Source organism: Macaca thibetana, chromosome 5 (assembly GCF_024542745.1).
Source record: "Macaca thibetana thibetana isolate TM-01 chromosome 5, ASM2454274v1, whole genome shotgun sequence".
NCBI classification, from domain to species: Eukaryota; Metazoa; Chordata; class Mammalia; order Primates; family Cercopithecidae; genus Macaca; species Macaca thibetana.
The window spans coordinates 64,179,770-64,193,560 of record NC_065582.1 but is presented as its reverse complement, the minus strand read 5'-3'; the positions used below and the strand labels follow the sequence as shown (position 1 = coordinate 64,193,560).

Below are 13,791 nucleotides of genomic sequence, written 5' to 3'. Positions count from 1 at the left end.
GATGCTCCCCTTCCTGTGTCCAAGTGTTCTCATTGTTCAGTTCCCACCTATGAGCGAGAACATGCGGTGTTTGATTTTCTGTTATTGCGATAATTTGCTGAGAATTATGGTTTCCAGCTGCATCCATGTCCCTACAAAGGACATGAACTCATCCTTTTTATGGCTGCATAGTATTCCATGGTGTATATGTGCTACATTTTCTTAATCCAGTCTGTCATTGATGGACATTTGGGTTGGTTCCAAGTCTTTGCTGTTGTGAATAGTGCCACAATAAACATACGTGTGCATGTGTCTTTATAGCAGCATGATTTATAATCCTTTGGGTATATACCAAGTAATGGGATGGCTGGGTCAAATGGTATTTCTAGTTCTAGATCCTTGAGGAATTGCCACACTGTCTTCCACAATGGTTAAACTAGTTTACAGTCCCACCAACAGCGTAAAAGTGTTCCTATTTCTCCACATCCTCTCCAGCACCTGTTGTTTCCTGACTTTTTAATGATTGCCATTCTAACTGGTATGAGATGGTATCTCATTGTGGTTTCGATTTGCATTTCTCTGATGGCGAGTGATGATGAGCATTTTTTCATGTGTCTGTTGGCTGCATAAATGTGTTCTTTTGAGAAGTGTCTGTTCATATCCTTTGCCTACTTTTGATGAGGTTGTTTGTTTTTTTCTTGTAAATTTGTTTGAGTTCTTTGTAGGTTCTGGATATTAGCCCTTTGTCAGATGAGTAGATAGCAAAAATTTTCTCCCATTCTGTAGGTTGCCTGCTCACTCTGATGGTAGTTTCTTTTGCTGTGCAGAAGCTCCTTGGTTAATTAGATCCTATTGGTCAATTTCGACTTTTGTTGCCATTGCTTTTGGTGTTTTAGACTTGAAGTCCTTGCCCATGCCTATGTCCTGAATGGTATTGCCTAGGTTTTCTTCTAGGGTTTTTTTATGGTTTTAGGTCTAACATTTAAGTCTTTAATCCATCTTGAATTAATTTTTGTATAAGGAGTAAGGAAGGAACCCAGTTTCAGCTTTCTACATATGGCTAGCCAGCTTTCCCAGCACCATTTATTAAATAGAGTATCCTTTCCCCATTTCTTGTTTTTGTCAGGATTGTCAAAGATCAGATGGTTGTAGATGTGTGGTATTACTTCTGAGGACTCTGTTCTGTTCCATTGGTCTATATCTCTGTTTTGGTACCAGTACCATGCTGTTTTGGTTACTGTAGCCTTGTAGTATAGTTTGAAGTCAGGTAGCATGATGCCTCCAGCTTTGTTCTTTTGACTTAGGATTGTCTTGGCAATGCAGGCTCTCTTTTGTTTCCATATGAACTTTAAAGTAGTTTTTTCCATTTCTGTGAAGAAAGTCATTGGTAGCTTAATGGGGTTGGCATTGAATCTATAAATTACCTTGGGCAGTATGGCCATTTTCACGATATTGATTGTTTCTATCCATGAGCATAGTATGTTCTTCCATTTGTTTGTGTCCTCTTTTATTTCATTGAGCAGTGGTTTGTAGTTCTCCTTGAAGAGGTCCTTCAAATCCTTTGTAAGTTGGATTCCTAGGTATTTTATTCTCTTCGAAGCAGTTCTGCATGGGAATTCATTCATGATTTGGCTCTCTGTTTGTCTTTTATTGGTGCATAAGAATGCTTGTGATTTTTGCACATTAATTTTGTATCCTGAGACTTTGCTGAAGTTGCTTATCAACTTAAGGAGATTTTGGGCTGAGATGATGGGGTTTTCTAAATATACAATCATGTCATATGCAAACAGGGACAATTTGATTTCTTCTTTTCCTAATTGAATACCATTTTTTTCCTTCTCTTACCTGATTGCCATGGCCAGAACTTCCAACACTGTGTTGAATAGGAGTGGTGAGAGACAGCATCCCTGTCTTGTACCAGTTTTTAAGGGGAATGCTTCCAGTTTTGCCCATTCAGTATGATACTGGCTGTGGGTTTGTCATAAATAGCTCTTATTATTTTGAGATATGGCCCATCAATACCAAATTTATTGAGAGTTTTTTGCATGAAGGGCTATTAAATTATGTCAAAGGCCTTTTCTGCATCTATTGAGATAATCATGTGGTTTTGTCTTTGGTTCTGTTTATATACTGGATTATGTTTACTGATTTTCATATGTTGAACCATCCTTGCTTCCCAGGGATGAAGCCCACTTCATGGTGGATAAGCTTTTTGATGTGCTGCTGGATTCAGTTTGCCAGTATTTTATTGAGGATTTTTGCATCGATGTTCATCAGGGATATTGGTCTAAAATTCTCTTTTTTTGTTGTGTCTCTGCCAGGCTTTGGTATCAGGATAATGTTGGCCTCATAAAATGAGTAAGGGAGGATTCCCTCTTTTTCTGTTGATTGGAATAGTTTCAGAAGGAATGGTACCAGCTCCTCCTTGTACCTCTGGTAGAATTCGCCTGTGAATCCGTCTGGTCCTAGACTTATTTTGGTTGGCAGGCTATTAATTATGCCTCAATTTCAGAGCCTGCTATTGGTCTATTCAGGAATTCAACTACTTCCTGGTTTAGTCTTGTGAGAGTATTTTTGTCCAGGAATTTTTCCATTTCTTCTAGGTTTTCTACTTTATTTGCATAGAGGTTTTATAGTATTCTCTGATGGTAGTTTGTATTTCTATGGGGTTGGTGGTGATATCCCCTTTATCATTTTTTATTGCGTCTATTTGATTCTTCTCTCTTTTCTTCTTTATTAGTCTTGCTAGTGGTCCATCAATTTTGTTGATCTTTTCAAAAACCAGCTCCTGAATACATTGATTTTTTGAAGGGTTTTTGTGTCTCTGTCTCCTTCAGTTCTGCTCTGATCTTAGTTATTTCTTGCCTTCTGCTAGCTTTTGAATGTGTTTGCTCTTGCTTCTCTAGTTCTTTTAACTGTGATGTTAGGGTGTCAATTTTAGACCTTTCCTGCTTTCTCTTGTGGGCATTTAGTGCTATAAATTTCCCTCTACACACTGCTTTAAATATGTCCCAGAGATTCTGGTATGTTGTATCTTTGTTCTCATTGGTTTCAAAGAACATCTTTATTTCTGCCTTCATTTCGTTATATACCCAGTAGCATTCAGGAGCAGGTTGCTCAATTTCCATGTAGTTGAGCAGTTTTGATAGAATTTCTTAGTCCTGAGTTCTAGTTTGATTGCACTGTGGTCTGAGAGACAGTTTGTTATAATATCTGTTCTTTTACATATGCTGAGGAATGCTTTCCTTCAACTATGTGGTCAATTTTGGAATAAGTGTGATGTGGTGCAAGAAGAATGTATATTCTGTTGATTTGGGGTGGAGAGTTCTATAGATGTCTGTTAGGTCGACTTGGTGCAGAGTTGTGTTCAATTCCTGGATATCCTTGTTAACTTTCTGTCTCGTTGATCTGTCTAATGTTGACAGTGGGGTGTTAAAGTCTCCCATTTTTATTGTATAGGAATCTAAGTCTCTTTGCAAGTCTCTAATGACTTGCTTTATGAATCTGGGTGCTCCTGTATGGGGTGCATATATATTTAGGATAGTTAGCTCTTCCTGTTGAATCGAACCCTTTACCATTATGTAATGGCCTTCTTTGTCTCTTTTCATTTTTGTTGGTTTAAAGTCTGTTTTATCAGATACTAGGATTGCAACCCCTGACTTTTTTTGTTTTCCATTTTCTTGTTAGATCTTCCTCCATCCCTTTATTTTGAGCCTATGTATGTCTCTGCATGTGAGATGGGTCTCCTGAATACAGCAAACTGATGAGTCTTGACTCTTTATCCAATTTTCCAGTCTGTGTCTTTTAATTGGACCAGTTAGCCCATTTACATTTAAGGTTAATATTGTTATGTGTGAACTTGATCCTGTCATTATGATGTTAGCTGGTTATTTTGCTCGTTAGTTGATGCAGTTTCTTCCTAGCATCAGTCTCTTAACTGTTACTAAAGATCGTGTTCTCCCAGTAGACAGTATAATGCCTATAACCCTAGTAGAACTCAGGAAGAGGCCAAGAAGTTTTAAAAAATCAAATGGGGATATTTTAACTTTACAAAAACTATAGTTGATTTATAGTTCAGATCACAGTGGTCTCTGTTTATTCAAATAATTTGAAATATTAATGTATTCTCAAATTAGAAAATAAATTGACATGTTTATTGATTTTCATTGAGCTAAATGTGAACAAATTCTATTTGACACAACTTGACCAAGAGTCCATGTTGGCCTTAGCAATCGGTACATTTCCCATCTTCACTACATTCCCTCAGTTGAGTTTTACCTTCCTTCTACTGTGGTATAATGGAAAAAGTGCATGTTCAAGTCTTAAAGACAGAAATTCAAATTCTAAATCTGCTATTTATGGATTGTATGTTTCTTTGTGCAACTACTTTAGTCTCTGTTAGATTCAGATTCCTTATCCCTAAACAGTCAAAACTAAGAATAAACTGTAAGGACTGTTTTGGGATTTAAATAAGAGCATATATAAATTGCCACGTAGTGTGCTTGATATGCACTAAGAAATCAATAAGTTCCTGGAAATATTTAAATAACAGCATAATTGTTTAACTGTTAAGAAGATACCACAAGACACAATCTGATAAAGTTTTTAATTTTACAAAAATTAATGCAGGCCAGAAAAGCAAGAGAGGTCATCAGAGGGGATGAGAATAGAACCAAACCTCAAGTAAGAGATGTGGCAAAAATCTAGACATAATATCTTAACTGTCAATCTAAGTACAGAGCTTCTTGTGTTTCTTGTGTTTTTAAAAAGACTTTGAAGTATAAATTTGCATCCAACTGGTGTTATAGAACATCTCATATTTAAAATATACTTTTATATGCTTTAGAATCTAGTGAAGTCTAGAAAAAAATTAATTAGATATTAATGACAATTTACTCATTCATTGTAAAAAAGTACTAAATATATTACCTACTTTAAAGTAGACAATCATATGGGCAATAGCATGTTCAATAGCATAAAAGAGGAAAATCAGAATTTATAACATAGGTTTCTTTGTCTGTGTTCTGCTGCTATAGCCACAGACTGGGTAATTTATAAAGAATAGAAGTTTATTTGACTCACATTTCTGGAGGCTGGGAAGTCTAAGGTCATGGGGCCTGCATTTGGTGAGTGCTTCCTGTCTGTTATTTCATGGCAGAAGGGCAGAAGGCATCACATGATGAGCAATCATGTGAGACAGAAAGAGGAAATAAGGCTGAACTCATTCTTTTATCAGAAACCCATTCCCTCAATAACTAAATCTCACTTCGGTGATAATGGCATTAATTCACTCATAATGATGGAACCCTGATGGTGTAATCACCTCTTAAAGGCCCTACTTCTTAAGATTGTTACAATTCTGTTACAATGACTAATTTCAAGATGAGTTTTGAAGGGAACATTTAAATCATAGCAAGTCATTTTGAATGGATCATTTAGTGAAACTGTACTAAAGGCCACACTATTTGCCTGTCAACGGGTTATGCTTAATAATACACAATAGTCTTGACATATATAAAACATCCAGATGAAAATTTACATTTTTTATCAATCTCATTTTATTTGTATATGTGAATATTTATAGGAATAAATATTTGATTGAACCTTGATCCTGGCCATTATAAAACTAAAAAAGTTTATGGCAGTATGACTTACTCTTTTTTTTTCCTATTAAATTATTTGATTACTTCTACATCTACTGATAGCAACAAAGTTCCAAAAATAAGATTACACAATTCTCAAATTCGGTTTTCTACACTTTGTAAAATGATAAGGTATTTTGATTATTTTTTGAGTCCTGAATTTTCAAGTTTTAAGAATTCATGTTTAAAACTTGATATTTATATTCTGATAAAGAGGATAGATATTATCTACTGTAAAGGGCAATAATTATACTTAATAGTCACTTCTGGCCCAACAACTATAGTTAATGCTATTTTCACACATGCTTCATTCTGTCATGTGATTTGCCAAACGTATTAAAAATCTGAGTGATACAAAGTACTTTATCAATACTGAAGCCATTTCTCAACCAAACTACTTCTCTATTCTTTCCCTGTTTTGCTATCATTTTATAAGACTTCTGATATTTTTAAATATAAGTTCCTCAACAGTTGATTATTTCAGTAAAGTGGGATAAAAAGTGCTGAAATATTTGTTTTAAACTGTGAGCATAATAGGAGGAATGAACATATTACTGGCTGCAATATACAGTTTTTTCCCCTGCAGTTTATATTAGGTATATGCTGTTGCTATGTTTATATAGACACAAAGCAAACTGCAGAAACATGCAGCCAACTCCAACAAGGGAATTTCTTTGTTGGTATAAAAGAAGAAAACTTTTAAAGATATCTATTTCCATGCTATCTTTCAACTTTAAAAATTATGGATCATAGCCAATTTCTGAACCTTTAAGCTTAGCTACTTCTTTCCTGGCTGATCTCTGGGACCCTACCTTATACACAAAATCAGGAGTATATGCAGACAACTTTACTCTTCAGAAAGGAGAGGGAAGCTTTTCTCAGTGGAAACTCCTGCCTGTTAACCTATCTGGTTAGCATCAAAACATCCATGAAGATGTCATACCTCTCCTGACAAGAAAGCAACAAAACCATATGAGGAATAACAAAGACAGAATTAATCACTAGAAAGGTCTTTGTATAAATAATCAGTCTTTGAGTTGTTCTGAGAAGCAGATACATGTCAAACACAGGTTTTGTCTTAAAAGAATACAATTTTCAACTGATCTTCTCTGGTTTATTATGGTATACAGCAGAAAAATAATTTTTAGTTTCATTTAAAAGATATTCATTTGTAATCCCGGCCACTAACCACAATATTAAAGCAAGTCCCCTGATTTATGCTTTTCAGCTCATTTATTTAAAGCCTTATGGGTTTGTTCAGTGGCCTTGAACAACTTAAGAGTCCTACAAACCTTCTGAAGACTTCCTTGACATCACTGGACATCTCACGATAAAGATCAATGTGATGTTCACAGAAAATTTGAAATATTTATTAGCTAGATCTAGTTGTATTCTTTCCAACATTGTTGTATGATCTTTCTTCTAATATTTTCTTGCATTTCTACCTCAGTTTTTTAATTATAGTAAATAGAAGTTACAATATTAAAACTGTATGACATGTCCCTATTTCTGCTTTCTTCTTTAGTTATAGGATCATCGGCGGAAACTCTCAGTTCACGATCAACCCATCCACAGGACAAATCATCACAAGTGCATTGTTAGATAGGGAAACAAAAGATAATTATACTTTGGTGGTAGTCTGCAGTGATGCGGGATACCCAGAGCCTCTTTCCAGTTCCACCAGTGTGCTTGTTACTGTGACTGATGTCAATGACAATCCACCAAGATTTCAGCATCACCCATATGTCACTCACATCCCATCTCCTACTCTTCCAGGTAATCAACCAAATTCTGAGGCCACATGGATATAAGCAAACTATGTATCAGACATTTCTATAAAAATAGTTATGATATTTTACATACATATTTCTGATATCACCTAATTTTGCAAATCCTCTAAAATTCAGGTTTTGTCTAGTGGAAATGAAAAAATGCTTGAAACTTGAAAATTAACCCTTTCTTGCCAGACTAATTGTGTATAAAGTTTTATAATTGTTATGTATTACTATTTCTTAATATTACTTGAATATTAGAAATAATTAACATATATATTACATCATAGTTAATGATGTTTGTGGCCTGAGGAATAATTATGTGTAAGTTTCCTAAGAGGAGGGGCATTGTGTCCATTTTGCATGCCATACCCCACTACCTGAAACGTGATCTGGGAGATAATAGGCATTCAAATATATTTGTCAGTGGAAAATGAGTATTTTACTTCAGTTTTTCATAGATACATTTTCAAAAAGTTTAATAAATGGATACTTCTTGTTAATATTTATTTTATCCCAGGTTCTACAAATGAAAATTGTTTTGTTAGTAAGTTTATGGATCCATTTATGAATAATTTTCATATTGACAATATGCTTTTATCTTTCTGTATCTCTTTAAATTTAGTTTGGCATTTACTAAGAAAGGCATACTCTCTTAAGAACTACACAAATCTGCCATTTTTAATTTTTAAAATGAGTGTTCGAAGAGGAAAATATAGAAATATAGCTCATTATTGATTTAATCTTCCTTGCTTGGAAATATTTTGATTAGAAAAAAAATAAACAGATTGAGTAAATAGATCCTCCTTTCAGTGATGTTTGATCTTCTATTAATCTGAAAATGATACCAATCTAAAATATAAGATTCATAAATGTATGTGCCAACTTTCTATCAGAAGGAAATGTCAATATCGAAGTGACAAATACCTACTAAAGGTCTTCAGATGAAGTGATGTTGGCAGGCATGGTTCTAATTACATCCAATGTGTGGTGGTGCAAGATAGAATTTCCCATGTAAAATGAGGTATGCTTAAGCATCTTTTCCTCATTGGACTTACTATAATTAATCAGAATCACTGGCCTTTTTAAAATAAAAGATATTTTACTATTGTTACCGTTTCTTCTGTAGGGGTGAGAGTGCAGGTTTGGGAATGGTTTCTGAATGAGTAGATTGAAAATATGTCCTTATGGCAGCTTTTCTGCATATTTTTACTACAATCTGTTTCATTGGCACTCAGTGTAAGCACTAACTTTTGGAGTCCAAAATGAGTCCATTATCCCTCAATTCTTATTTCTTACTACTTTACAATTATTTTAATTGTATTTTAATTGGCTTATATATATATATGTGTATGTATATACACACACATACACATACATACTTTTTCTTCATCTGATAATAGTTCACGTATAAAGGAATTTTGTCATAAAACAGTGGGGATAAGGAGTCAATGGTAATGAGCATATGATTTTTGTTGACACAATTACATATACAGTGATTGGAAGATATTTTAAGACATACTAGGGCAATGGTATCTTTGCATTGGGTAGAGGCATAGCGCTTTGCAGAGCTCGCATATTATGTTTCTTGGAATGTTGTTTTATGTGCAGATTTTTCTCCTAGAAACTATGATTTTTGCATGATTAACAAGTTATTTTCCCTATGCTTCTCTCAAAGGCATACTGAAAAGTATTAAATCCAACAGACTATAAATTTTAGTTAGAAAATGGCAGGTTAGTCTCTGGAGACAATCATAAAGCAGATTTGACTTGTGAACTTCTGAGAAAATATAGGAGATACTGTTCTCCCAGTAATCATGAGAAAATAAGGTCACATCAAGCAGCAATCTGCTACCAAATATTTTATTTAAATTCCACATGATTATAACTGGACACTCTGTCTTTTATAGGTTCCTTTGTCTTTGCGGTTACAGTCACAGATGCTGATATTGGACCAAATTCTGAACTGCATTATTCTCTTTCGGGTAGAAATTCTGAAAAATTTCACATTGACCCACTGAGGGGAGCCATTATGGCCGCCGGACCACTAAACGGAGCTTCAGAAGTGACATTTTCTGTGCATGTAAAAGATGGTGGCTCATTTCCAAAGACAGATTCTACAACAGTGACTGTTAGATTCGTGAATAAGGCAGATTTCCCTAAAGTCAGAGCCAAAGAACAGACATTCATGTTTCCTGAAAACCAACCAGTCAGCTCTCTTGTCACCACCATCTCGGGATCCTCTTTGAGAGGAGAACCTATGTCATATTATATTGCAAGTGGGAATCTTGGCAATACTTTCCAGATTGATCAATTAACAGGGCAGGTGTCTATTAGTCAACCTCTGGATTTTGAAAAGATACAAACATATGTGGTGTGGATAGAGGCCAGAGACGGTGGTTTCCCTCCTTTCTCCTCTTATGAGAAACTCGATATAACAGTATTGGATGTCAATGATAATGCCCCAATTTTTAAGGAAGACCCATTTGTATCTGAAATATTGGAAAACCTTTCCCCTCGAAAAATACTTACCGTTTCAGCAGTGGACAAGGACAGTGGACCCAATGGACAGTTAGATTATGAAATTGTTAATGGCAACATGGAAAATAGTTTCAATATCAATCATGCTACTGGTGAAATTAGAAGCGTTAGACCTTTGGACAGGGAAAAAGTATCTTATTATGTTCTAACCATAAAATCTTCAGACAAAGGGTCCCCTTCTCAGAGTACTTCAGTAAAAGTCATGATTAACATTTTAGATGAAAATGATAATGCCCCTAGGTTTTCTCAGATATTTAGTGCCCATGTTCCTGAAAATTCCCCCTTAGGATACACAGTTACTCGTGTCACAACTTCTGATGAAGACATTGGGATTAATGCAATTAGTAGATATTCTATAATGGACACAAGTCTTCCATTTACAATTAATCCCAGCACAGGGGATATTGTCATAAGCAGACCTTTAAATAGGGAAGATACAGACCGTTACCGAATTCGAGTTTCTGCACATGATTCTGGGTGGACTGTAAGTACAGACGTCACAATATTTGTGACAGACGTCAATGACAATGCTCCAAGGTTTAGCAGACCTTCCTATTATTTAGATTGCCCTGAACTTACTGAGATTGGTTCCAAAGTAACTCAGGTATTTGCCACAGATCCTGATGAGGGATCAAATGGACAAGTGTTTTATTTTATAAAATCTCAATCAGAATATTTCAGGATTAATGCCACCACTGGAGAGATTTTCAATAAACAGATCTTAAAATATCAAAATGTCACTGGCTTCAGTAATGTGAATATCAACAGGCATAGTTTTATAGTGACATCTTCAGATCGAGGTAATCCTTCCTTAATTAGTGAGACAACAGTTACCATCAACGTAGTGGACAGTAACGACAATGCACCTCAATTTCTTAAAAGTAAATATTTCACTCCAGTCACCAAAAATGTTAAGGTTGGTATGAAGTTAATCAAAGTTATAGCAATTGATGACAAAGATTTTGGACTGAATTCAGAAGTGGAGTATTTCATTTCTAATGATAACCATTTAGGAAAATTTAAGTTGGACAATGATACGGGGTGGATTTCAGTAGCATCCTCCCTGATTTCTGACTTGAACCAAAACTTTTGTATCACAGTCACTGCAAAGGATAAGGGAAACCCTCCACTTTCTTCCCAAGCAACTGTTGAAATAACTGTCACTGAGGAAAACTACCATACGCCTGAATTCTCTCAAAGCCATATGAGTGCAACTATCCCTGAGAGCCATAGCGTTGGGTCCATTGTCAGAACTGTTTCTGCAAGAGATAGAGATGCAGCGATGAATGGCTTGATAAAGTACAGCATTTCTTCAGGAAATGAAGAAGGCATTTTTGCAATCAATTCTTCTACAGGTATATTAACACTAGCCAAAGCTCTTGATTATGAACTATGCCAGAAACATGAAATGACAATTAGTGCTATAGATGGAGGATGGGTTGCAAGAACTGGTTACTGCAGTGTGACCGTAAATGTGATTGATGTAAATGATAATTCTCCAGTATTCCTCTCTGATGACTATTTCCCTACTGTTCTGGAAAATGCCCCAAGTGGAACAACAGTTATCCACCTAAATGCAACAGATGCTGACTCTGGAACAAATGCTGTGATTGCGTATACTGTACAGTCATCTGACAGTGACCTCTTTGTCATTGACCCTAACACAGGAGTCATAACCACTCAAGGTTTCTTGGATTTTGAAACAAAGCAGAGCTACCATCTTACTGTGAAAGCTTTCAATGTCCCCGATGAGGAAAGGTGTAGCTTTGCCACTGTTAATGTACAATTAAAAGGGACAAATGAATATGTGCCCCGTTTTGTTTCCAAACTTTACTATTTTGAAATCTCAGAAGCAGCTCCTAAAGGTACTATTGTTGGAGAAGTGTTTGCTAGCGACCGTGATTTGGGCACTGATGGGGAGGTACATTATTTGATTTTTGGTAATAGTCGAAAGAAGGGTTTCCAGATTAATAAGAAGACTGGACAAATTTATGTTTCTGGAATTCTTGATCGAGAAAAAGAAGAAAGGGTATCTTTGAAGGTATTGGCCAAGAACTTTGGCAGCATTAGAGGTGCAGATATAGATGAGGTCACTGTAAATGTCACCGTGCTTGATGCAAATGACCCACCCGTTTTTACTCTAAACATCTACAGTGTGCAGATCAGTGAAGGGGTCCCAATAGGAACTCATGTGACCTTTGTCAGTGCCTTTGACTCAGACTCCATCCCCAGCTGGAGCAGGTTTTCTTACTTCATCGGATCAGGGAATGAAAATGGTGCCTTTTCTATTAATCCACAGACAGGACAGATCACCGTTACTGCAGAATTAGATCGAGAAACCCTTCCCATCTATAACCTCTCAGTTTTGGCTGTTGATTCAGGGACCCCCTCAGCTACAGGTAGTGCCTCTTTATTAGTCACCCTGGAAGATATAAATGATAACGGGCCCATGCTGACTGTCAGTGAAGGAGAAGTCATGGAAAACAAACGGCCGGGCACTTTGGTGATGACCCTTCAGTCCACTGACCCTGATCTCCCTCCAAATCAAGGTCCCTTTACTTATTACTTGCTGAGCACGGGTCCTGCCACCAATTATTTCAGTCTGAGCACTGTTGGAGTTCTGAGCACAACCAGAGAGATTGACAGAGAGCAGATTGCAGACTTCTATCTGTCTGTGGTTACCAAGGATTCTGGTGTTCCTCAAATGTCTTCCACAGGAACTGTGCATATCACAGTTATAGACCAAAATGACAATCCTTCACAGTCTCGGACGGTGGAGATATTTGTTAATTATTATGGCAACTTGTTTCCTGGTGGGATTTTAGGCTCTGTGAAGCCACAGGATCCAGATGTGTTAGACAGCTTCCACTGCTCCCTTACTTCAGGAGTTACCAGCCTCTTCAGTATTCCAGGGGGTACTTGTGATCTGAATTCCCAGCCAAGGTCTACAGATGGTACGTTTGATCTGACCGTCCTTAGCAATGATGGAGTTCACAGCACAGTCACGAGCAACATCAGAGTTTTCTTTGCTGGATTTTCCAATGCCACAGTGGATAACAGCATCTTACTTCGTCTCGGCATACCAACCGTAAAGGACTTCTTGACCAACCACTACCTTCATTTTTTACGCATTGCCAGCTCACAGCTGACGGGCTTAGGGACTGCTGTGCAACTGTACAGTGCATATGAAGAGAACAATAGAACGTTTCTTTTGGCAGCTGTGAAGCGAAATCATAATCAGTATGTGAATCCCAGTGGCGTAGCAACCTTCTTTGAAAGCATCAAAGAGATCCTATTCCGGCAGAGTGGAGTAAAGGTGGAATCTGTGGATCATGACTCCTGTGTGCATGGCCCATGCCAGAATGGAGGGAGCTGTCTAAGAAGATTGGCTGTGAGCTCCGTATTAAAAAGCCGTGAGAGTCTTCCAGTCATCATCGTGGCAAATGAACCTCTGCAGCCTTTCTTATGCAAGTGTCTGCCAGGATACGCGGGAAGCTGGTGTGAAATAGATATAGATGAATGTCTTCCATCACCTTGCCACAATGGTGGAACCTGTCACAATTTAGTGGGAGGATTTTCATGCAGCTGCCCAGATGGCTTCACTGGTAGGGCCTGTGAGAGAGATATAAATGAGTGCCTGCAGAGTCCTTGCAAGAATGGTGCTGTCTGCCAGAATTTTCCAGGAAGCTTCAACTGTGTTTGCAAAACTGGATACACAGGTATGACAATGTTTGTACTTTTCTCATTAAGACTTTAGCCATGTCAAGTATAATAGAAAGGAAATAATTTTATCATTTTCCAATGATTTCCATATAAATGAGCATAATTGTAACAAATGTTTTTAAACATTTACTGCT

At 36.7% G+C, this 13,791-nt stretch overlaps 1 protein-coding gene across 2 annotated transcripts in view; it reads left to right on the top strand.

Annotated features, from left to right (window-relative positions):
- The window catches only part of FAT4 (FAT atypical cadherin 4), a 187,427-nt gene that overhangs the window by 133,967 nt on the left and 39,669 nt on the right, over window positions 1–13,791 (top strand). For both annotated transcript variants that reach the window (XM_050792369.1, XM_050792368.1), the window contains exons 9-10: window positions 7,147–7,397; window positions 9,304–13,653. In XM_050792369.1, coding sequence (XP_050648326.1) covers window positions 7,147–7,397; window positions 9,304–13,653 — 4,601 coding nt within the window. The remainder of the gene's footprint in view (window positions 1–7,146; window positions 7,398–9,303; window positions 13,654–13,791) is intronic.